The 24,989-nt window shown below is 43.4% G+C and overlaps 1 protein-coding gene across 1 annotated transcript in view; it reads left to right on the forward strand.

Moving 5' to 3' along the window:
- The window catches only part of LOC138672600 (bromodomain and WD repeat-containing protein 1-like), a 139,814-nt gene that overhangs the window by 24,531 nt on the left and 90,294 nt on the right, over window positions 1-24,989 (forward strand). Inside the window, 6 exon segments of the mRNA XM_069760737.1 lie at window positions 8,002-8,031; window positions 8,649-8,708; window positions 16,968-17,115; window positions 20,906-21,004; window positions 21,100-21,260; window positions 24,035-24,256. Of these exon segments, the coding sequence (XP_069616838.1) occupies window positions 8,002-8,031; window positions 8,649-8,708; window positions 16,968-17,115; window positions 20,906-21,004; window positions 21,100-21,260; window positions 24,035-24,256 (720 nt within the window).

Below are 24,989 nucleotides of genomic sequence, written 5' to 3' on the forward strand. Positions count from 1 at the left end.
ACGTGTAAAAAAAAAAAAAAAAAAAAAAATTCCAATACATTATCTAAATAAAAAAACAAAAGTACACATTTAGTATCGTCGCGTCCGTAACGACCCGACCTATGAAACTGTTCCACTAATTAACCCCTTCAGTGAACATTGTAAAAGAGGCAAAAAACAATGCTTTATCATACCGTTGAACAGAAAGTGGAATAACGCGCTCAAAAAGACGGATATAAATATCCATGGTACCGCTGAAAAGTCATCTTGTCCCACAAAAAACGAGCCGCCATACAGCGTCATCAGCAAAAAAGTTATAGCCCTCAGAATAAAGTGATGCAAAAATAATTTTTTCTATAATAGTTTTTATTGTATAAAAGCGCCAAAACATAAAAAAATATAAATGAGGTATCGCTGTAATCGGACTGACCCGAAGAATAAAACTGCTTTATCAATTTAACCTAACGTGGAGCGGTATAAATGCCCTCCCCCCAAAAGTAATTAATGAATTGCTGGTGGTTGTTCATTCTGCCTATCAAAAATCGGAATAAAAAGCGATCAAAAAATGTCATGTGCCCAAAAATGGTACCAATAAAAACATCAACTTGTCCCGCAAAAAACAAAACCTCACCGTGGACCAAAATATGGAAAAATTGTAGCTCTCAAAATGTGGTAACGTAAAAACTATTTTTTTGCAATAAAAAGCGTCTTTTATTGTGTGACAGCTGCCAAACCTAAAAACCTGCTATAAAAACCTGCTATAGAAACCTGCTATAAATAGAAAATCATAGTAACATAGTAACATACATAGTAACATAGTTAGTAAGGCCGAAAAAAGACATTTGTCCATCCAGTTCAGCCTATATTCCATCATAATAAATCCCCAGATCTACGTCCTTCTACAGAACCTAATAATTGTATGATACAATATTGTTCTGCTCCAGGAGGACATCCAGGCCTCTCTTGAACCCCTCGACTGAGTTCGCCATCACCACCTCCTCAGGCAAGCAATTCCAGATTCTCACTGCCCTAACAGTAAAGAATCCTCTTCTATGTTGGTGGAAAAACCTTCTCTCCTCCAGACGCAAAGAATGCCCCCTTGTGCCCGTCACCTTCCTTGGTATAAACAGATCCTCAGCGAGATATTTGTATTGTCCCCTTATATACTTATACATGGTTATTAGATCGCCCCTCAGTCGTCTTTTTTCTAGACTAAATAATCCTAATTTTGCTAATCTATCTGGGTATTGTAGTTCTCCCATCCCCTTTATTAATTTTGTTGCCCTCCTTTGTACTCTCTGTAGTTCCATTATATCCTTCCTGAGCACCGGTGCCCAAAACTGGACACAGTACTCCATGTGCGGTCTAACTAGGGATTTGTGCAGAGGCAGTATAATGCTCTCATCATGTGTATCCAGACCTCTTTTAATGCACCCCATGATCCTGTTTGCCTTGGCAGCTGCTGCCTGGCACTGGCTGCTCCAGGTAAGTTTATCATTAACTAGGATCCCCAAGTCCTTCTCCCTGTCAGATTTACCCAGTGGTTTCCCATTCAGTGTGTAATGGTGACATTGATTCCTTCTTCCCATGTGTATAACCTTACGTTTATCATTGTTAAACCTCATCTGCCACCTTTCAGCCCAAGTTTCCAACTTATCCAGATCCATCTGCAGCAGAATACTATCTTCACTTGTATTAACTGCTTTACATAGTTTTGTATTATCTGCAAATATTGATATTTTACTGTGTAAACCTTCTACCAGATCATTAATGAATATGTTGAAGAGAACTGGTCCCAATACTGACCCCTGCGGTACCCCACTGGTCACAGCGACCCAGTTAGAGACTATACCATTTATAACCACCCTCTGCTTTCTATCACTAAGCCAGTTACTAACCCATTTACACACATTTTCCCCCAGGCCAAGCATTCTCATTTTGTGTACCAACCTCTTGTGCGGCACGGTATCAAACTCTTTGGAAAAATCAAGATATACCACGTCCAATGACTCACCGTGGTCCAGTCTATAGCTTACCTCTTCATAAAAACTGATTAGATTGGTTTGACAGGAGCGATTTCTCATAAACCCATGCTGATATGGAGTTAAACAGTTATTCTCATTGAGATAATCCAGAATAACATCCCTCAGAAACCCTTCAAATATTTTACCAACAATAGAGGTTAGACTTACTGGCCTATAATTTCCAGGTTCACTTTTAGAGCCCTTTTTGAATATTGGCACCACATTTGCTATGCGCCAGTCCTGCGGAACAGACCCTGTCGCTATAGAGTCCCTAAAAATAAGAAATAATGGTTTATCTATTACATTACTTAGTTCTCTTAGTACTCGTGGGTGTATGCCATCCGGACCCGGAGATTTATCTATTTTAATCTTATTTAGCCGGTTTCGCACCTCTTCTTGGGTTAGATTGGTGACCCTTAATATAGGGTTTTCATTGTTTCTTGGGATTTCACCTAGCATTTCATTTTCCACCGTGAATACCGTGGAGAAGGTGTTTAATATGTTAGCTTTTTCCTCGTCATCTACAACCATTCTTTCCTCACTATTTTTTAAGGGGCCTACATTTTCAGTTTTTATTCTTTTACTATTGATATAGTTGAACAGTTTGGGATTAGTTTTACTCTCCTTAGCAATGTGCTTCTCTGTTTCCTTTTTGGCAGCTTTAATTAGTTTTTTAGATAAAGTATTTTTCTCCCTATAGTTTTTTAGAGCTTCAATGGTGCCATCCTGCTTTAGTAGTGCAAATGCTTTCTTTTTACTGTTAATTGCCTGTCTTACTTCTTTGTTTAGCCACATTGGGTTTTTCCTATTTCTAGTCCTTTTATTCCCACAAGGTATAAACTGCTTATAAATCGAAGGTATAAACCGCTTATAAATCGAACCCTCCTTTATCACCCCCTTAGTTAGGGAAAAATAAAAGAAAAAAAAATGTATTTATTTCTATTTTTCCGTTAGGGTTAGGGCTACAGTTAGGGTTAGGCTATGTGCACATGTTGCGGATTGGTGTGCGGATCTTTCTGCACTGTTTTTACAAAATCCGCAGGTAAACCGCACTGCGGATGTAGATCCGCAGCAAAATCTGCAACGTGTGCGCGTAGCCTTAGGGTTGGGGCTAAAGTTAGGGTTAGGGTTTGGATTATATTTACAGTTGGGATTAGGGTTGGGGTGTGTCGGGGTTGGGGGGTGTGTCGGGATTAGGGTTTCAGTTATAATGGGGGGTTTCCACTGTTTAGGCACATCAGGGGCTCTCCAAACGTGACATGGCGTCCGATCTCAATTCCAGCCAATTCTGCGTTGAAAAAGTCAAACAGTGCTCCTTCCCTTCCGAGCTCTCCTGTGTGCCCAAACAGGGGTTTACCCCAACATATGGGGTATCAGCGTACTCAGGACAAATTGGACAACAACTTTTGGGGTCCAATTTCTCCTGTTACCCTTGGGAAAATAAAATAAAATTGAATCTGAAGTACATTTTTTGTGAAAAAAAGTTAAATGTTCATTTTTTTATTTAAACATTCCAAAAATTCCTGTGAAACACCTGAAGGGTTAATAAACTTCTTGGGGAAAATAAAATTTGGGGCTAAAATATCATTTTTGTGGGGGGAAAAAAGATTTATTTTCACGGCTCTGCGTTATAAACTGTAGTGAAACACTTGGGGGTTCAAAGTTCTCAACACATCTAGATAAGTTCCTTGGGGGGGTCTAGTTTCCAATATGGGGTCACTTGTGGGGGGGTTTCTACTGTTTGGGTACATCAGGGGCTCTGCAAACGCAATGTGACGCCTGCAGACCATTCCATCTAAGTCTGTATTCCAAACGGCGCTCCTTCCCTTCCGAGCCCTCCCATGTGCCCAGAAGGTGGTTCCCCCCCCCCCCCCCGTATCAGCGTACTCGGGACCAATTGGACAACAACTTTTGTGGTCTAATTTCTCCTGTTACCCTTGGGAAAATTAAAAATTGGGGGCGAAAAGATCATTTTTGTGAAAAAATGATTTTCTATTTTTACTGCTCTATATTATAAATTTCTGTGAAGCCCTTGGTGGGTCAGTGCTCACCACACATCTAGATAAGTTCCTTAGGGGGTCTTCTTTCCAAAATGGTGTCACTTGTGGGGGGGTTTCTATGTTTAGGCACATCAGGGGCTCTCCAAACGTAATATGGCGTCCCATCTCAATTCCAGTCAATTTTGCATTGAAAAGTCAAACGGCGCTCCTTCCCTTCCGAGCTCTGTCATGCGCCCAAACAGTGGTTTACCCCCACATATGGGGTATCTGCGTACTCAAAACAAATTGTACAACAACTTTTATGGTCCAACTTCTGTTACCAGTGGGAAAATAAAATTAAATTGAATCTGAAGTACATTTTTTGTGAAAAAAAGTTAAATGTTCATTTTTTAATTTAAACATTCCAAAAATTCCTGTGAAACACCTGAAGGGTTAATAAACTTCTTGAATGTGGTTTTGAGCACCTTGAGGGGTGCAGTTTTTAGAATGGTGTCACAATTGGGTATTTTCTAGCATATAGACCCCTCAAAGTGACTTCAAATGAGATGTGGTCCCTAAAAAAAAAAAAATGGTAAAAATGAGAAATTGCTGGTCAACTTTTAACCCTTATAACTCCCTAACAAAAAAAAAAATTGTCCCAAAATTAAGTATTTTGTGTAACATACTGTATCTCTGATTTAATTCAAAGTTGGAAAATTGCAAAATTTTAAAAATTTTTGACATATTGCCGTTTTTTTTCCACAAATAAACGCAAGTAATGTCAAGGAAATTTTACCACTATCATGAAGTACAATATGTCACGAGTAAACAATGTCGGAATCGCCAGGATCCATTGAAGCGTTCCAGAGTTATAACCTCTTAAAGGGACAGTGGTCAGAATTGTATAAATTGGCCCGGTCATTAACATGCAAACCACCCTTAGGGGTTAAGGGGTTAAAGAGGTTGTCCATTACTTTTACATTGATAACCTATTCTTAGGGTAGTTTATCAGTGTCTGATCAGCCTGGGTCCGACACCTGGCACCCCTGCTCTCCAGCCGGAAGTACTCACTTGACGAGCTGCTCTGCCTCCTTGTAGTGGCCGGGGTTTGGTACTACACATCCTGCTCCTATTGATTTGAATAGGAGGCAGATGTGTAGTACCAAACCCCAGTCACTACTAGATGACGGAGCAGCTCCGCAAGTGAGTACTTCCGGCCGGTGGCCACCACCAATAACTGCTGGTTGGTTGTCAGACATTGATGGAACATCCTTAGGCTAGGTAATTAATGTAAAAGTAGTGGACAACCACTAATCAACACACTCACAAGCCGTTCTTAATCTTGAATATACAGCTACATCGGCTGGCTCCGGTGCATGTGCATTGAAGTTGTGTATTCATGCCCCGGCTTTGTCACCCTGTGCATTTACCAATTGCCATTATTCTGTCAGAATAGGATTCATGGCAGGTCATGGTGTTTCCCTGCTGAAGGGACCTCTTCAGGTCAGAATGTGGATTATTTGGGGATAACTGTCATGACTGACTGGAGCGGCTCTACCTGCATGACTCCAAGAAACTAGTTTGCATACCGCACCTCTTTCAAAGCATGTAGATAACTAAATATATAGATATATAAACATGCCGGATTCTTGGCATTTCCTGCATGTCCCATCGGTTTTGAGGGAACTAACCAAGTTGCTATGATCGCAGCAAAAGAAGGTTAAGAAGGTGCAGGGCCCCCAAATTGTTGTTCTGCCTTGTCCTCTTTGGGAATGCCCTGCGGATCTGCCTTCCGGCTCTGTTTGTCGTGGGTGGAACGCTCCAGATGATTGACAGTTCTGTCCAGCAGCATCGGAGGAGGGCAGGGACACAGAAGTTGGCCGAATCCTTGCCTGTGAAATCTGGTAATAATGTCATTGAAGTCTGATGTAACCCCTCCGCATGCTTGTTAGAATAATCTTGTTTCTTGGACATGCATAACATTTTATAAAAAGAATATTTATTAACATCACCATAAATGTGACAAGATGTGGTCGGCTTGGATGGAAACACTAGACGATGGTTTCTGTATCTTATCTATGAGAAGATTGATTAAAACTTGCATTGTTCGGAGCCCAACATTTACCTGAAATGGGAATCTCAGCTGTTGGGGATGGAAGCTGTCCAGTAACTAAATACCGAGCATTAAACAATGAAATAAAGTGAGGATTTTTTAATAAAATTGCTTGTTTTTACAGGTAGTTTTCAAACTTAACCATTTTTGATGTTGAGGAAACTTCTTCAAAGGGATTCTTATCGTTTAGTTCCGGAGCGCTGAGTCCCAGCCTTCCGACTTCATTCTTGCTAGAGATTACACTGTGTGCAGAATTATTCGGCAAGTTGTATTTTGATCACATGATACGTTTTATACATGTTGTCCTATTCCAAGCTGTTCAGGCTTGAGAGCCAGCTACAAATTAAGTAAATCAGGTGATGTGCATCTCTGTAATGAGGAGGGGTGTTGTCTAATGACATCAACACCCTATATAAGGTGTGCTTAATTATTAGGCAACTTCCTTTCCTTTGGCAAAATGGGTCAGAAGAGAGTTTTGACGGGCTCTGAAAAGTCCAAAATTGTGAGATATCTTGCAGAGGGATGCAGCAGTCTTGAAATTGCCAAACTTTTGAAGTGTTATCCCCGAACAATCAAGCGTTTCATGGCAAATAGCCAACAGGGTCGCAAGAAGTGTGTTGGGCAAAAAAGGCACAAAATAAACTGCCTATAAATTGAGGAAAATCAAGCGTCGAGATGCCATTTGCCACCAGTTGTGCCATATTTCAGAGCTGCAACGTTACTGGAGTAACAAAGAGCACAAGGTGTGCGATACTCGGACATGGCCAAGGTAAGGAAGGCTGAAAAACAACCACCTCTGAACAAGCAACATATGATAAAACGTCAAGACTGGGCCAAGAAATATCTTAAGACTGACTCTTCAAAGGTTTTATGGACTGATGAAATGAGTGTGACTCTTGATGGGCCAGAGGTTGGATCAGTAAAGGGCAGAGAGCTCCACTCCGACGCCAGCAAGGTGGAGGTGGGGTACTGGTATGTGCTGGTATCATCAAAGATGAACTTGTGGGACCTCTTCGTGTTGAGGATGGAGTGAAGCTCAACTCCCAGACCTACTGCCAGTTTCTGGAAGACAACTTCTTCAAGCAGTGGTACAGGAAGAAGTCGGTATCGTTCAAGAAAAACATGATTTTCATGCAGGACAATGTTCCATCACATGCCTCCAACTACTCCACAGCGTGGCTGGCCAGTAGAGGTCTGAAAGAAGAAAAAATGACATGGCCCCTTGTTCACCTGATCTGAACTCCAAAGAGAACCTGTGGTCCCTCATAAAATGTGAGATCTACAGGGAGGGAAAACAGTACACCTCTGGGAACAGTGTCTGGAGGCTGTGGTGGCTGCTGCTCGCAATGTTTATCGAGAGATGGGAATATATTTGGTTTTTATTAAGTTGCCTAATAATTTTGCACAGTAATAGTTACCTGCACAAACAGATATCCTCCTAAGATAGCCAAATAAAAAAAAAAAAAACGCTCCAACTTCCAAAAACATTAAGCTTTGATATTTGAGTCTTTTGGGTTGATTGAGAACATAGTTGTTAATCAATAATAAAAATAATCCTCTAAAATACAAGTTGCCTAACAAATCTGCATGCAGTGTAATATTCTCGTGATTGATTCAGTTTGTCCAGTGTCAACGCTTTTCCGCTAGGCCAAACTGGGCACTCCTTGGCGCTGCAAGCAACATAAGAGGAACGCAGGGGCCCAGAAGCTGCCCGAATTGTGCGCTCTAGCAGTGCCGCCAGCTTTAGCTCAGGTCTTACAAGCTCCATTTTAAAGAATTTGAGAATAACCCTTTAAGTACCAAAGAATGGTAAAGGGCCATAGGCCTTGTTAGTCTTCTTGCTTATGACTAGTGGTGATGATTATGCACAGGACTAGTTTATTAACAGACTTTGTTTTCTTTCCAGATGCTGATCCATGAATTGAATCAACACAATGTAAGTACCGCTCTTATCACTGTCATTCTAGAGTGAATGAAAGGCTTTTATGGCACATCAATTAAAATGGTAAAGGGGTTTTCCAATGATTTGTTCCGATGACATCGCTTTAACACATGGGCATGTGCAAAACTGGTGATCATGCTCCGGTCCTATTCATTAGAATGGGATCCGTGTGTGATACCCGCTGAAGGTGCAGACATACTGTGTATCTCGCTGGTGAATGCCTTTTACCACCATCCGTAATGATCTTACTGGACTGTCATGGGTCATGCTTTTAAACTGCCTCCTAGTAAACCATGTAAGGGGCTCCCTAAGGCCAGTGCTTCGCTGACAATGACTCTTTGATCATGGTGCGGACACTCTTCAATTTGGTGCTGAGAGAACTTCTTTTTTCGTTTGGGAACTATGGAACCAGTCCTCATTGGGGATTTAGACAGGAGCTCTGGGCTTTGTACATCCAGCCCGCGGTAAGGGCACCTAAAGCTTAGTCTACACCCCACACTGTTACTCTCCTCAATGAGACGCCCTGAACGCTTGTTGTAAGTCATTTAGGTCCACGTTCGTTAGTGAAAAACTGATTAGAATATCATTTTTTCTAACTTTCCATTTAACAGCTTCTTCCAAATAGACTGGATTGGCACGGAAATGAACACCCGAGAACATATGATGAAATGGTGAGTGTTTTACGCTATGTTGGGGATTTGTGAGCAGCGTCATCCCGTATACAAAAATGTAGTTAATTTACTAATATGCAATCCTTCAGTGGCTTATCTAGTTAAAATACTGCAAACATGTCTGCAGATGTGTGGACATAGCCAGTTCCTAGTGGCATGTCCTGTGTGCCCCTTCTCCTATCTGGGCACTTCCCTCCGCTGTGGCCCCGTATTTCTGTATCGGCCCTGCACTCTTATATAACGCACATTGATCTCTGGTTTCCAGCATTGTCCTAAATAAAGAGGATGTAAATCACAGTGAGTAATAAGTGACAGTGTTGATTTTCTGTTCTCACCAGGTTGTATGCTGCTCAAATGTTCAGCTGCAGACTAGAAAACCTATTACTTTTCATAAAAAAAAAAAGTTTATATTAGCGATTATTCGCCACTTTCTGCTGTGACCATAAAACAAAAAAATTAAAATATATTTGCTCGTTTTGCACATCTTTTCCTTAGTTATTTTGTTGTATGGAATAGTGTTAAAAAATAGCATAATCTGCTTATATTTTAGGCGCATAATAATGGCAAGCCAAAGCTGCAGTAGCCCACAAGTTACCATGACAGGTCATCAGCACCTCGCAATCGCACTGTGATAGGGGGAGCGATGGAGACAAAGGGGTCCATCTCTGCACCCGTTAACACACACTTAGATACACGAGGCATCGAAGTGGTGAGACGATCAGAGATGGGTCTGATTTCTGCAGTCAGAAGCCGGAGGATACTGGTGAAAAATCCCCCCACAGACATGCACCTGACATGGCATTCATGTACTGGTTAGGGGTTTATGCTGATCTTCACAGTAAAAATTGTATACATTACATTTATTTTTTTATCGTCCTGATAGGGCTGGTGTATTTACTTCAAAATCCATTTTAGAATGGCTGAATGATCCCCTCGTTAATGGCATTGGAGGATTCCTCACTATGGGCGTATGACCTACCACTTGGATGCTCAGTTGTGTAGGAAAAGTGTTGGCTCTGCCTGATGGACTGTACTCTCATCACACTAAGCAGCTGTTTTAGCCAAGTGTCTTGTTCATGTATTTTCCTTTTTATACCCCCCGTAGTTTGGATGTCCTCCACCTTATTCAGGTAGGTGCACACCGTGCACTCCATTGTCGTTTACCTCACTTTAGAAGCCATTTCATTTAATAGCTGTTCACTCATCGCTTATCACTTAAGCTTCGGTAAAGTGCCAGTGTCCCCACGATCTGTGACCCTGCGGATGTCAGAAGATATGGGATAGATATGTTCCACCTGCCATTTTCCTCACATGCTATGCTTAGTCTTTCACCTTTTTATTATTTGGAATAAAGCGCCTACATGACATTGTCAAAGATGCTACTGGGGACAAACGTGGTGTTCTTCCTCACAATTGTTAATGCTCCATGGTTTTTTTCCCTCCTTTCGTGACACTTCCTGCAGAGGTGATGGGAGGTCCTTTTTGACCCTCCCAATTCCAAGCAGCCCTCATTCAAGCCTAAACCTTCCTTATAAGCCTCCTCCAATATTGAGGACTTTCCACTGCATTACGGTCTTTCAGAAGGGTGGTATCTATTTTGCATAATCTAATTGCCCTTTCTGGCTTCCAACAAGTTTTTTTACCTTCATCTCCAGAGACCTTGTACCTTTCAAACTTTCAACATCCTCCGTTTAAATCATGGAACATTTCCAAAGATACTACTCCATCCTGTTCAGTTCACAAGAAGGATGACTTGGTCAGGGCTCCCCCTTGCCAGATGTGGCAATCTTCATTTATCTGAACGCTTTTCTGGTGTAAGCGTCTTCCAGAGATGAGAATTGTTCTGTTCTACAAATTGTCTTGGGTTCCTTGGAGCTCTTCAGTTGAGTCATAAATCAACAGAAGTCATGTCTGATACCATCCAAGCTTCTGTAATTTCTGGGAATATCCTTCAACACTTGGTGCCTGACCTTTTTTCACAAGATCCTGCTCCATCCCACTTTACCTTAGTAATGTTTAATGGCGTGGCTATTGAAACGAAGGTTCTAAGATCCAAGATGTCTGACTCTGTTGTCCTGCCCCCGCTGAGCACTTTTAAGCCTCAATCTTCTAAGGATTACCAACGTATTTGGAAGTCCTTCAGCTGCTGTGATGGGAGGGACTTCTATTCCATGGTGTTCACAATTCCTGGGATTGTTTTTTCACCTTGTCAGGTTTGGATGCAGGCTTCAAGTCTTTCCTCCCTCTAGGGACAGATTTCTGCCCTTTCCATACTTGGAGTACACTGGCTTTTCAGAAGAAGGTTAAGACTGGGGTTGATCAAATGGCTTTAGATAAGTGCTTATCTGAATAGCTTTAGAGCTTACCGAATAGCTGCATCAATAACCTGGATAACTGGAGCGCTCCCAAAAATCAGCTGTTCGGCACGGCAGCTGCATGTGTCGCGGCTGTGTGACGGTCACAATACATGCATGGAGAGCCCAACATACATGCTCTTCGGTAAGCGCTATAGCTATTCGGATAAGAACTTATTCGAAGCTATTCAATCAACACTAGTTAAGACCTTCCTCAGGACTTGCAGAGTGTGAAACTTCTTTAAAGGTGTCTGAGCCGTGGGAGCTCATCCTTGTTCTTTTTGAGCGCCATGTGTCTCCCTTTGAGCCTTTCAGAAGCATCTCCCCAAAGTTCCTTTTGTTGAAGGTGGCATATCTAGTGTCCATAACTCCCATGAGTAGTGTTTGAGCTCATTGCCCTTTCCTGCTGGGCTCCTCTTCCAGAGGTGGTCGTGCCTTCCACATTAACGAGCACTTTGTCTTCCTCCTCATTTTGCTAATCTCCGGTTAATTTCTTGGCGCATTCACTCCACTGTCACATCCTATTGGCCTTGACCAGATCCAGTCTTCCTGTTCTGGAACGCTTTTGACATTCTCATTTTTTTCTTTTTGCGGTGTCTGATAAGTCATGCAAGAAACTTCCATCCTCCAAGATGACCATTGCCAAATCCTCATTAGAGCTGTTGTAGAACCCTGCGACGACCAAAACAAGTTTGCACCCTTTTGGGTTCCATCTAATTTGGCAAGGGCAGTCTGGTATCCTGTGTCCTTGGACATCAGGCATCTGTGTTTTGAGCCTGCAAGGCTGCCACCTGGTCCTCTGTCCACACCTTCCTCAAAATTCTAGAAGATCCATTCTATTGTGCCTGTCGATGCCTCTTTAAGGCGTATGGTGCCTCTGTTTGCTATATGATTCGAACAGCTAGTGTCATTTCTTCCCACCCATTGAGGCTACTCTTAAATGTCCCATTTTTCTTTGTCCCCAAATGGTATTAATGAGAGAAATTTTTGTTTTTATTATAAAATATCACTTGTTAAATACATTGGCGGACACAGCTGCCACCTGATCCTGGTTCTCCTGTCTTGAGGCTAGTTCAGTTGCGTGTGGCCTATGTATTTTTCTTCCTTGTGTTCAGGTCATTGTGGTTCTTGTTACTTGTTTATAGACCAGTTCATTTTTTTTTTCTTGGTTTGCTCTTCTTAGTCCTTTTCAGTCTCTGCCCATCAAGCATGGCTTACAGTTGTAGCCTGTACTGAGCAATGTAAGATCTCAACAGCTGCAGGGAGGAGGGACACTGAGGAGCTGTCCATCAGGCTAGGTGGGCCGAGATGGTGTTAACGTTCTGTCAGGAAATTAGACATTTAATTAAATGCATATTTGTAAAGTCCCTTTAAAGCTTATTAAATGCTTATTTTTATTGTAGTATTTAGTTTGGTAATTTGTAGCACAATCCATCTGACGTTTTTATAAGCAAGTACATTGGGTGGACTTCACTCCCAGCTCTCATGCCTGTCTCCCCATTGTCGGCCTTCAGTCTTTCACCGACAAGTCACTTGTCTCTTTTCCTGCCAGAGATTCTGAATCCTCGCCTGATGCGGCGTTTGCGTGGATCGTTAGTCCGGCTCCTGGAGCTTACTGCGCCCTTTTTAAAGGACAATAGAAATATTTGAACCCCTTCCCGACCTTTGACGCAGCGTATGCGTCATGAAAACCTGTGCCAATCCGACCTGTGATGCAGCATATGCGTCCTGGTCGGATTGCGCTCCTGCAGGTCGGGTGAAAGGGTTAACTGTAATTTCACCCGACCTGCAGGGACAGGGGGAGTGGTACTTGAGCCCTTAACCCCATCCCCCCCCACCCCCGCTTTGATTGGCTGTTGAAAGTGACGTTTTGCTTTCACTTTCAATTAGAGCGATAGTAATATTTCACCAATGAAAATTGGTGAAATATTGCAGCATCAGCCATGGCTGGAGACCCATCTGCCCCTGCCACCACCACCGATGTCCTCCCCTCTGGCCTCCTGTCTGCTCCCCCGTCCTCCTGTCCGCTCCCCCCGTGCTCTGATCTCCCCCCCTCACCCCATACTTACCGAGCATCCCGGTGTCCGTCCGTCTTCTCCATGGGAGCCGCCAGCTTCCAAAATGGCGGGCGCATGCCCAGTGCGCCCACCGAATCGGCCGGCAGATTCTTTCCAAGTACATTTTGATCACTGTCATAGGTTTTATCACAGTGATCAAAATAAAAAAAATAGTAAATGACCCCCCCTTTATCACCCCCATAGGTAGGGACAATAATAAAATAATTTTTTTTATTTTTTCCACTAGGGTTAGGGCTAGAATTAGGGTTAGAACTAGGGTTAGGGTTAGAATTAGGCTATGTGCACACGGTGCGGATTTGGCTGCGGATCCGCAGCAGTTTTCCATCAGGTTTACAATACCATGTAAACCTATGGAAAACCAAATCCGTTGTGCCCATGGTGTGGAAAATACCGTGCGGAAACGCTGCGTTGTATTTTCCGCAGCATGGCAATTCTTTGTGCGTATTCCGCAGCGTTTTACACCTGTTCCTCAATAGGAATCCGCAGGTGAAATCCGCACAGAAAACACTAAAAATTCGCGGTAAATCCGCAGGTAATACGCAGTGCCTTTTTACCTGCGGATTTTTCAAAAATGGTGCGGAAAAATCTCACACGAATCCGCAACGTGGGCACATAGCCTTAGGGTTAGGGTTGCAATTAGGGCTAGGATTGGAAATGGGGTTAAGATTAGGCTTGTGGTTAGGGTTAGGGTTAGGATAAGGCTATGTTCACACGTGGGAAGGGGGCTGCGGGTTCTCCCACGGGTTTTCCCGCAGCAGATTTGATAAATCTGCAGGGCAAACCCGCTGCGGTTATCCCTGCAGATTTATCGCGGTTTGTGTTGCGGGTTCCGCTGCGGGATTTACTCCTACTATTGATGTTGCATATGCAGCAATATGCAGCATCAATAGTAATGTTAAAAATAATAAAAATAATGATATACTCACCCTCTGACGTCCCGATCTCCTCGGCGCTGCAGGCGGCGGTCCGGATCCAAAGATGCTGTGCGAGAAGGACCTTCGTGACATCACTGTCATGTGTCCGCGACGTCACCGCAGGTCCTGGTCGCATAGCTAACCTGAGACCGGACGGCCGCGTGCAGCGCTGAGAGGTGAGTATATCATTATTTTTTATTTTAATTCTTTTTTTTTTTTTTTTTACACAAATATGGTTCCTCTCCTCCACCCCGGGTACCACCCGCACATTATCCGCTTACTTCCCGCATGGTGGGCACAGCCCCATGCGGGAAGTAAGCGGATCAATGCATTCCTATGGGTGCAGAACCGCCGCGATTCTGCACAAAGAAGTGACATGCTGCGGGATGTAAACCGCTGCTTTCCTGCGCGGTTTTTCCCGCAAGTGCACAGCGGTTTGCGGTTTCCATGTGGTTTACATGTTACTGTAAACGCAATGGAAATTGCAGCGGACCCGCAGCTGCAAAATTGCCGCGGTTCCATGGTAAAAACCGCAAAGTGTGAACATGGCCTTAGGGTTGGGATTCGAGTTAGGGGTGTGTTGGAGGTAGAATTGAGGGGTTTCCACTGTTTAGGCACATCAGGGGTCTCTAAACGCAACATGGTGCCACCATTGATTCCAGCCAATCTTGCGTTCAAAAAGTCAAATGGTGCTCCCTCACTTCCGAGCCCCGACGTGCGCCCAAACAGTGGTTTACCCCCACATATGGGGTACCAGCATACTCAGGACAAACTGGGCAACAATTATTGGGGTCCCATTTCTCCTGTTACCCTTGTGAAAATAAAAAAAAAATGCTTGCTAAATCATAATTTTTGAGGAAAGAAAAATAATTTTTTATTTTCACGGCTCTGCGTTATAAACTTCTGTGAAGCACTTGGGGGTTCAAAGTGCTCACCACACATCTAGATAAGTTCCTTAGGGGGTCTAGTTTCTAAAATGGGGTCGCTTGTGGGGGGTTTCTACTGTTTAGGCTCATCAGAGGCTCTGCAAAAGCATTGTGACGCCCGCAGACCATTCCATCAAAGTCTGCATTTGAAAACGTCACTACTTCACTTCCGAGCCCCGACATGTGCCCAAACAGTGGTTTACCCCCACATATGGGGTATCAGTGTACTCAGGACAAACTGGGCAACAAATATTGGGGTTCAATTTCTCCTGTTACACTTGTGAAAAAAGAAAATTGCTTGCTAAAACATCATTTTTTGAGGAAAGAAATTATCTTTTTTATTTTCATGGCTCTGCGTTGTAAACTTCTGTGAAGCACTTGGGGGTTCAAAGTCCTCACCACGTATCTATATAAGTTCCTTAGGGGGTCTAGTTTCCAAAATGGGGTCACTTGTGGGGGATCTCCAATGTTTAGGCCCCCCGGGGTTCTCCAAACGCGACATGTGTCCGCTAACGATTGGAGCTAGTTTTTCATTCAAAAGTCAAATGGCGCTCCTTCCCTTCCGAGCCTTGCCGTGTGCACAAACAGTGGTTTGTGACCACATATGAGGTATCGGTGTACTCAGGAGAAATTGCCCAACACATTTTAGGATCTATTTTATCCTGTTGCCCATGTGAAAATAAAAAAATTGAGGCTAAAATAAATTTTTTGTGAAAAAAAAAGTACTTTTTAATTTTTTACGGATCAATTTGTGAAGCACCTGGGGGTTCCAAGTGCTCACTATGCATCTAGATAAGTTCCATGGGGGGTCTAGTTTCCAAAATGGGGTCACTTGTGGGGGAGCTCCAATGTTTAGGCACACAGGGGCTCTCCAAACTTGACATGGTGTCCGCTAAAGATGGGAGCCAATTTTTCATTGAAATAGTCAAATGGCGCTCCTTCCCTTCAGAGCCCTGTCGTGTGCACAAACAGTGGTTCCCCCCTACATATGAGATATCGGCGTACTCAGGACAAACTGTACAATAAGGTTTGGCGTCCAGTTTATCTTTTTACCCTTGGGAAAATAAAAAAAATTGTTGCTAAAACATCATTTTTGTGACTAAAAAGTTAAATGTTCGTTTTTTCCTTCCATGTTCCTTCTGCTGCTGTGAAGCACCTGAAGGGTTAATAAACTTCTTGAATGTGGTTTTGAGCACCTTGAGGGGTGCAGTTTTTAGAATGGTGTCACTTTTGGGTATTTTCAGCCATATAAACCCCTCAAACTGACTTCAAATGTGAGGTGGTCCCTAAAAAAAAAAAAAAAAAAAGGTTTTGTAAATTTCGTTGTAAAAATGAGAAATCGCTGGTCAAATTTTAACCCTTATAACTTCCTAGCAAAAAAGTTTCCAAAATTGTGCTGATGTAAAGTATACATGTGGGTAATGTTATTTATTAACTATTTTGTGTCACATAACTCTCTCGTTTAACAGAATAAAAATTCAAAATGTGAAAATTGCGAAATTTTCAAAATTTTAGCCAAATTTCCATTTTTTTCACAAATAAACGCAAAAATTATTGTCCTAAATTTACCACTAACATGAAGCCCAATATGTCACGAAAAAACTATCTCGGAACCGCTAGGATTCGTTGAAGTGTTCCTGAGTTATTACCTGATAAAGGGACACTGGTCAGAATTGCAAAAATGGCCAGGTCATTGAGGTCAAAATAGGCTGGGTCATGAAGGGGTTAACATTGATTCTCCAAGTACACCAGCCTCATCAGGTCTGAGAGCTATTTAATAATGTATGCAGGTTAAATTGTGAAATCTTTAAATTGTATTACCATTCTCTTTATGAACCATTCCAAGAGTGTTTTGTCATGGATTCGTAATGCCGGGTATGTTATTGCAAAAACGTTAGGCTCTCATAGGCAAGTATTTTTTTTAATTTTTTTTGTCTTTTCATATAGTGGTCATTGCTATTTTGCTCTATAACTCAATGTTTTGCAGGTTTCCGCCAACAAGTCTGTTACTTATGACCATTTACTGAGGATCTGTCAGGGTCTGTCCTACTTCGTTGACCGGCATGCCCCTGTTACTGTATCACGATCAAGCTCTCTACTTGGAATTGCAAACAAGCCATTCTGCATGGAAAAAGGTACAAATGTCATCTGCACTCACTTGTGTTTAAATTATCCTGACCGGGCGGGGAGAGGGTGACTTTAAAGAGTTTTTGGCTAGCTGCACATGGGGACAACATAGCCTCATAGGTTTATAAATTTATGCTTTTCTACAATTTAAACATGTCAGATTTATTTGTAGTGAAGATTGAAACGTGGCACTTAACGTCTCGTGAAAGTCATTTTATTCAAAGCAAATTAAAAACATAGATGCGGGATGACTGTGTATATAGCTGTGCCATATAGTGCTCTGCCCCATAGATGTGCCATATAGTGCTCTGCACCGTTCATTATTGCCCCATAGCTGTGCCATATAGTGTCCCATAGCTGTGCCATATAGTGCTCTGCACCGTTCATTATTGCCCCATTGATGTACCATAGAAAGCTCTGCCATTGCTGCTGCTGCAATAAAAAAAAAAATGCCATACTCACCTTTCTTGCTTGCAGCTCCGGGCGTCTCTCCGCACTGACTGATCAGGCAGAGGGCGCCGCGCACACTATATGCGTCATCGCGCCCTCTGACCTGCACAGTCAGAGCGGAGAGACGCCAGGAAGATGGAGCGACGCCCGGCGTGTGGAACGGGGATAGGTGAATATGCGATACTTACCTGCTCCTGGCGTCCCACTCCTTCTCCCGGACAGCTGGTCTTCGGTGCCGCAGCCTCTTCCTCTATCAGCGGTCACCGTTACCGCTGATTAGAGAAATGAATATGCGGCTCCACCCCTATGGGAGTGGAGTCCATATTAATTTCTCTAATGAGCGGTCCCACGTGACCGCTGAAGAGGGGAAGAGCTGCAGCACCCGATGACCGTGGGACGGCAGGGGGAGCGCCAGGATCACTGGGACTAGGTAAGTATGCCTCAGCGCCCTCTCCCCCTCACCCGCCGACCCTGCCACCCACCGTGACTCGAGTAGAAGCAGAGGGGCACTTTCAGCCCAAAAATTTGGGCTGAAAATCTCGGCTTATACTCGAGTATATACGGTATATAAATTGAGTTCAGTAGTACAATGCAGTTTGTGCTGTAAATGTTTTCATAATTTGGGAAAGTTATGAAATGTCCTATAAATGGGTGTTCTGTTCCTGATGTAAGGAGCTCAAGAGGTCACTTTTAGGGTTAAAGTGCAGCGTTTTAAAGTAAGTTTTGTGATCTTGTATGTGATCCAACCCTCCCTCATGCATTGTAGTTTCCTGCACTGGGAAGGGCAAGTCTAATTCTAGATGTGCTATACTAAGGTTTTATTCTCTACATGTGTTTTAGGAGGGGCCTAGGAAAGCTTGGGCAAAAAATGTTCCTTTTGTAAGGTTGGCGCTGCTGAGTAAAATGATAAATTGGTTGAAGAAATAAGTCTTGTGGTTCTTCTTTAATCTGTGTTTGCAGCTTTGAGTTAATGAGATGCTCGTGCTCTGGGGCGGCCTGTGTTTTTTTTTTTTTTTCCGTCTGTCCTAGTCATCATTCTGGGCTTAAATGACAGATCACTGAACCTTCAGTGACCAAAATGCCGGTGGCGCATGTGCAGTTGCATCTATCGGCAAGCAATGCTCTCAATCTGCACATGTGCCGCCCACTGTGTTCCAGGGACCAGCGCGGGAGTGTGCACAAGAAGAAATAGTCGCTGCTGAACATAGCAACACTCCCGCACTTGTCCCCGGAACAAAGTGGTCTGTGCATGTTCAGATTTGAGAGCATCGCTTGCCAATAGATGCTACCATGCATATGTTGGCGCCATTTTATTGAAATGATTTTTTTTTTTTTTTTGGAAAACCACAATATTAAATGTGCAGGCGCAGTATTTAAAATAAGAGGCAGGTCACTGAAGGTTCAGTGACCTGCCATTTAAGCCCAAAATAATGAGGCCAGAGTATTAAACAACCCCCACCCCCGGAGCACAAGCATCTCATTAACTCAAAGCTGCAAACGCAGATTACACAAGAACCACAAGACTGATTTCTTCAGCCCATGTATTATGTATTAATCGGTATAACAGCGCCAACCTGACAATGCCTGTAGTTTACTTAGCAAAATTCTCATGACAGGTTTGCTTTAGCCTGTGTGGCATTCCTGGTCAGCAGGAATTTTTATATTTAGTTATGTTAGAAGTTATCTTGGCCAAGGCAGTGGCTGCAAAGAGGTTTTCCTTCCATAATTCAGGAGGTCACTGTTTTTCAAAGAACAAGCAATACAAATCTCCCAAATACAAGCATGGAGGATGGAAATTTTTTAGGATCGAAGCAGAGGGTTCTTGTTTGACAACATTTTGCCTAAAAAAATTGGGACATAAAGAACTCAAAGCCTGAGGTAGGTGGAAGACTAGAAAGATTTCTACTTGCCTGAACAAACATCTCAGCAAGTGGTTGGAAATAAGATACCAAGGGTTAAACTTGGAATTCAGTTTCTGCACCCCAGTGATGTTTAGTCACCAGGGTCATAGCAACAGCTGCAAGTCAGTCTCCTTTAAAACTGGAAGTTCTCTTGTTTTGGGGAAAAGTTTTGGTTCCAGGCCCCAAATAAATCACATAAGGAAATAATTCTACAATCCTCTTTTTACTTAGTAAAAAAAAAATAACCCAAAATCGCCAGATGTTACCTCCAGAGATTGTTTTATATCCACATAGGGTCTCCAAGATTCCTATAACCATTTACCCATCCTTCCAGAGCACCAAAAATTCTTTAAAGGGGGTTGTCTGGGGACCAGTATTTACTGAAAACGAACGCCACCTTTTAAGAGTAACAGTAAATATTCAGAGAAACTGCTGGGTTCACTATCCATTTCTGGCGATTTCCCATGGGATCTTAAAGGGACACTGTCACCTGAATTTGGAGGGAACATTCTCTGTCCTCCGTAGTACACGCCTGCACAAGGCAATCGAGGGTTTGAAGGCTCGCTCTACTAGAGTCATGTCCTCTTGATCACAGATTGCAAATACCACGCTCAAGCTGATCTGTAGGGCAGCTACATAATTCTCACCTTTTTCTTTTTTTTTTTTTTTTTTTTTTAAAAAAAACCCTATCAGCTGGACTTGGGCTTTTTTGACCATTCCTTTGGGAGGAAAGGACCTCAATTTCTTGTCCCTTCCCTTAGGGTTTCCTCTGTCCCTCTGTCATCTCCACCTGGTGGTGTTGTGTAGATGGGGGGGGTAGGGGGGAAATTGCTTCTTGCTGGTAGTTTTGATTTTCCAAAACTCACAACCGCACCTTCCCTTATTCCATCCATGTAAAGTTATTTGTTTGTCTTCTCTTGTTGGGTGTTGTAGCAAGAAAAAAAGGCTTTGTTCCATTTTATGTTCTGTAGAATTAAACTAAGCGGAGGACTTCCCATTGCCTGTAATCCACTGAATCGTATAGAAAAGCTCCGCCTTTTAAAACTGTAGGTTTCCTGTCCTTGGCGGAATCCTCAGGTGATGTTGTTGGTTCCAGAAAATCAAATTACAGGAAGTAATTATCATTATTGTGCACATGTCCTGTTTATTAAAGACACGTGCAACATACCTGCCAATCATGCACATCTCTAGGCAGTTGTTTGAGGTCATACCAATGCGGAAGTCCACAACTGTAGACTGTGGTAGATAGCCTTTTTAATATCAAGGGGTTGTGGCTTTTCCCTGTTTTTACTGTTTGGCGCTTTCCCCTTGCCCTGGTGCTTTCCCCTTGCTCTGGCGCTTTCCCCTAGCCCTGGCGCTTTCCCCTGGCACGGGCGAGACTACTCTTATTCAATTAAATTCATTGCATCTAAAACGTTTTTATTAATGCAAGCAAAATTATTCTTAGGTTGCAGAAATGCTCAGTGGAGCCACAAAATATTTGCTACTCTTCAACGAGGGAGACCCCCAGAAGTGCCTATCAATGTGAGGAAACCTCCAAATATCGGTACGTTGTGATGGGGGAGGGGAGAGCGTTTTTTTTTTTTTTTTTTTTTTTAACATCTTTGTGCACTTTATAACTGGGTATTTTGTGCATTTCAGTGAATGTGCACCGTGGCAAACATTTAACGGGTGCTGTGTGCTTCAACTCTGTGTTTCCGGTCAGCATGTACCAACAGATCAAGATGCACAAGAGGATTCTCGGCCACCTCTCCTCTGTTTACTGCGTTGCTTTTGATCGCACCGGCCAAAGAATTTTCACTGTAAGTAGACTGCAGACCAGCGAGAAGAGGACGGCCAGATTTACACATCTGTGTTGTGACTGATACATCTGCGGGTCTACTGAATAGAACTTGGAAATCCATAGTGATCGATGATCTAAGTGCAGTAGAACCTTCCGAGATTCCAGATCCTGTGGCCATAATACCATAGAAAGGTCCCATTTTCATGGAGTTTCGGTTTCTTCAAACCCTGTAACTTTTTGGACATGGTTGCTGGAAACTGACAACTTTTAAGTGGTCTGGAGTGAACCATGTGTGAAAAGTGGGTCAATAACAAAAAACAATTAATGCTCGCCTCACCGAGCCTCTTCCTTTCTTGTTCCGATTCTCCTTTCCTTTAGCTTCTGCTTCTAGCTGCAATGATGTCCCGATACAGGGCTATGTGACTGCTGCAGTCAGTCGCTGGCTGTAGCATTGACCCACTACACTCAGTGACTGGCTGCAGTGGTTGCATGTTCCTGTGATGATGCATCATCGCTGCAGGGTGCTGGACTGTCTGAACAGGATCAAAGAGGAACACCTTCCCGACCACGCATGTGTCTCATGCACTTTTTATGGAGCAGGTACCTGCCTCAAACACCAAGGATCAGGGCTAGCTGCGGTGTGACCTGCTGTTTTGGTGTCTGTTCCTATGCCCACAGCCCACCCTTCAATTGATCGCAGGCTGCCAATAAGTTGCCATGACAGATGGGTCCTACTAAATACTATTGTTGGCACCTTCCTTTTATTCCTATGCTTGAGGTTGGGAGAGCGATTATTTTTTTTACTTCGATATTGCCGTTTTTAGTGCAAGTGATCAGACCACTAAAGCATATAAATCTAAGTATCTCCATAATCATGCTGTCCTCGAGAACCATATTGCCAGGTCAATTTTGCCAAAAATGAACTCTTCAAAAACTAACACTCCCACCGGAAAATCAGTGTTAATTAGGCTTCTTTCACATTTCCATCGGTACGCGGCCTTCGCTAATCGTCGACCCGACGGACGCTGTGAAAATTCTGTGCAACGTAGGCAGCGGACGCAGTGTTTCAACGCGTCCGCTGCCCGTTGTGAAGTCCCAGGGAGGAGGGGGTGGAGTTCCGGCCGCGCCTGCGCACTTAAAATTGCAGGACCCGACGTACGAAAAAACGTTCCCTTGAACGTTTTTTCGCTACGACGGTCCACCAAAAACCGATGCATCCAGTGCACGACGTATGGAACGTGTGTCCATACGTCGCGATGCGTCGGTAATACAAGTCTATGTGCAAAAAACGCATCCTGCGGGCAACTTTGCAGGATACGTTTTTTCACCAGAACGACGCATTGCAACGCTTGGCAAAAGACGGAAATGTGAAAGTAGCCTTACTTGTTCTCTTTCACAATTTCATCCGAGCTAAACAAGTTGAGAAACAAAATTAGTCATGGCGGGAGGAGGTAAAATAACATTGTCAACTCATTTTAATGTTGGAAACTGCACATTAAGTAATTTACTAACACAAGGTTACAGGAAGATCTGAGCCAGTGACTTCCATTAATATACTGCTGCCCCCTCCCTTACTCTGATTTTCACCCTATCTGCCCTTATGTGACCACAGATGGAGGGGCATGTGACCAGACTTGTGTGCGTGAGGGTTTCTTTTGGTTTCCTCCCACACTCCAAAGCCATATTGATAGGGAATTTATAAAATGAGCCCCAGCGGGGACAGCGATTAGGTCTGTAAAAGAGCTATATAAATGTTTAAAATATTTAATGGAGGCCCCTAATGCACGGCTCTGGTCACATGCCCATCCATCTACAGCTATGCTAGCACCAGTTAGACAAACAATACACAGGGTTATTAGTTCAAAACCCCTGTGCCCATAAGGAATACTTATAAATAGTCCCATGCTAGGAAGGTATTACCCTATAGAAAACTTTAGCACAACAGAACTAGAATAGTAAATAAGTAATTTTATTGAATAATTAAAATAATATACAATTATCAACAATGGTGAACAGTTCCAAAAAGAAAAAGGCACCACAGACCAGAGAAATTATATAAGAAGCTATAAACCACCCCACCACAAGTAATTACACCTTGTGGAAAATTAGAAAGTAATGCCATTATGGACAAGATTGCTATCTAAAAGCCACACACAAATAAAGAGGTGGCATGGTAATCAAAAATATAAGATGGTGGTAATTACCTCTGGTCTGATGGTGCCACGGCTAGCTATGCCAGCAGCAGAGCAGACCTAAGACATTGCTGTGGATTGTTCTGTATTGTTTGACTTTCAGCAATAAAAATGACTGAGCGGTCTCTACTCTCTTCTTTGGGTGGCGGCTGCTGCTCTCTGCTTTGGGGGGCGGCGGCGACTGCTCCTCTCTGCTTTGGGGGGCGGCGGCGGCTGCTCCTCTCTGCTTTGGGGGGCGGCGGCGGCTGCTCCTCTCTGCTTTGGGGGGCGGCGGCGGCTGCTCCTCTCTGCTTTGGGGGGCGGCGGCGGCTGCTCCTCTCTGCTTTGGGGGGCGGCGGCGGCTGCTCCTCTCTGCTTTGGGGGGCGGCGGCGGCTGCTCCTCTCTGCTTTGCGTGTCTGTTGTGCTGGGGGAAAGGTTCGCGGAGCGTGATGTAGAGGGTTACGGTTGATCACAGCTGTGTTGTCCACCTGTTCTCACCGCTTCTTCCTGTAAGCTCGGTGCAATATGTAAAACTTGTGTAGACAAAGCTGTTCCTGTTCAGATGATGACATTGCATGCCTCTGATAATTTTTCTCATTTTTGTCTCTCCTCCCATCTCAGGGCTCAGATGACTGCTTGGTGAAGGTCTGGTCTGCACTTGATGGACGGCTGCTAGCCACACTAAGAGGTCACTCAGCCGAGATCTCTGAACTTACTGTGAACTGTGAAAACACCCTGATCGCTGCTGCAAGCTGTGAGAAGATCATCAGAGTGTGGTCTCTCCGAACCTGTGCACCCGTGGCGGTGCTACAAGGTCACTCAGGGGCTGTTACCTCATTACTTGTAAGCATCATTTCCAATAATAAAAGCTGCGTTCATTCATCCCATCCCCTGGCCATCACCCTAGTGATTAGAGCCTAAGTCACATGCTGCAAACTTGCATTTGCAGCGTGCAAGTCTGCATTTTTCTAGACTCGCATCCTCCTAGTAGCAATGCTTTTAGGGGACATGGTGCCTTACAGAGGAACATCATACAATAGCACCCTATGTGTCTATAGGAGCTGTTACCATACTGGCTCGTGGCACTACTGCTTATACTTACAGCGGGGTATATGTTTTTTTTTTTTTTTCTATCTTTGGTTTTGTCCATTGTGCCAGTGTTTAACAGTATAATGGAGTTTTGGATCCTGTAAAGCAATTAGTGCGGCAGCTCTGTATACCTGGCATGGACACTTAAAGGGCTGCTCTCACTTCCTCTGGGTGTATGGTACATCTGAAGATGGGGAGAGTGAGGCCATCGTTGACTGTGCACGGGGATCGGGTGATATAACAATGTGATATGATCCCCAGATGAGCCAATGCTGGGGTGAATATAAATGTCATTTTACAATGGGGAGCATGGGGATTCAGAAGGGGTTGTCAGAGTCCGAATGCTTTATCTCCGCCTCCAACAGTTCTATAGAATTGTCATTAACTGAAACTCCAAAGGGGTTAACTTGCCTTTCTAAATAGGTAAAACTGTGTAGTGTAAAAACAAGCAACATTGCAATTTGCTTCTTATTCAAAATAAAGAAAT

The sequence above is a fragment of the Ranitomeya imitator genome, chromosome 3, assembly GCF_032444005.1.
Source record: "Ranitomeya imitator isolate aRanImi1 chromosome 3, aRanImi1.pri, whole genome shotgun sequence".
Taxonomy (NCBI): Eukaryota; Metazoa; Chordata; class Amphibia; order Anura; family Dendrobatidae; genus Ranitomeya; species Ranitomeya imitator.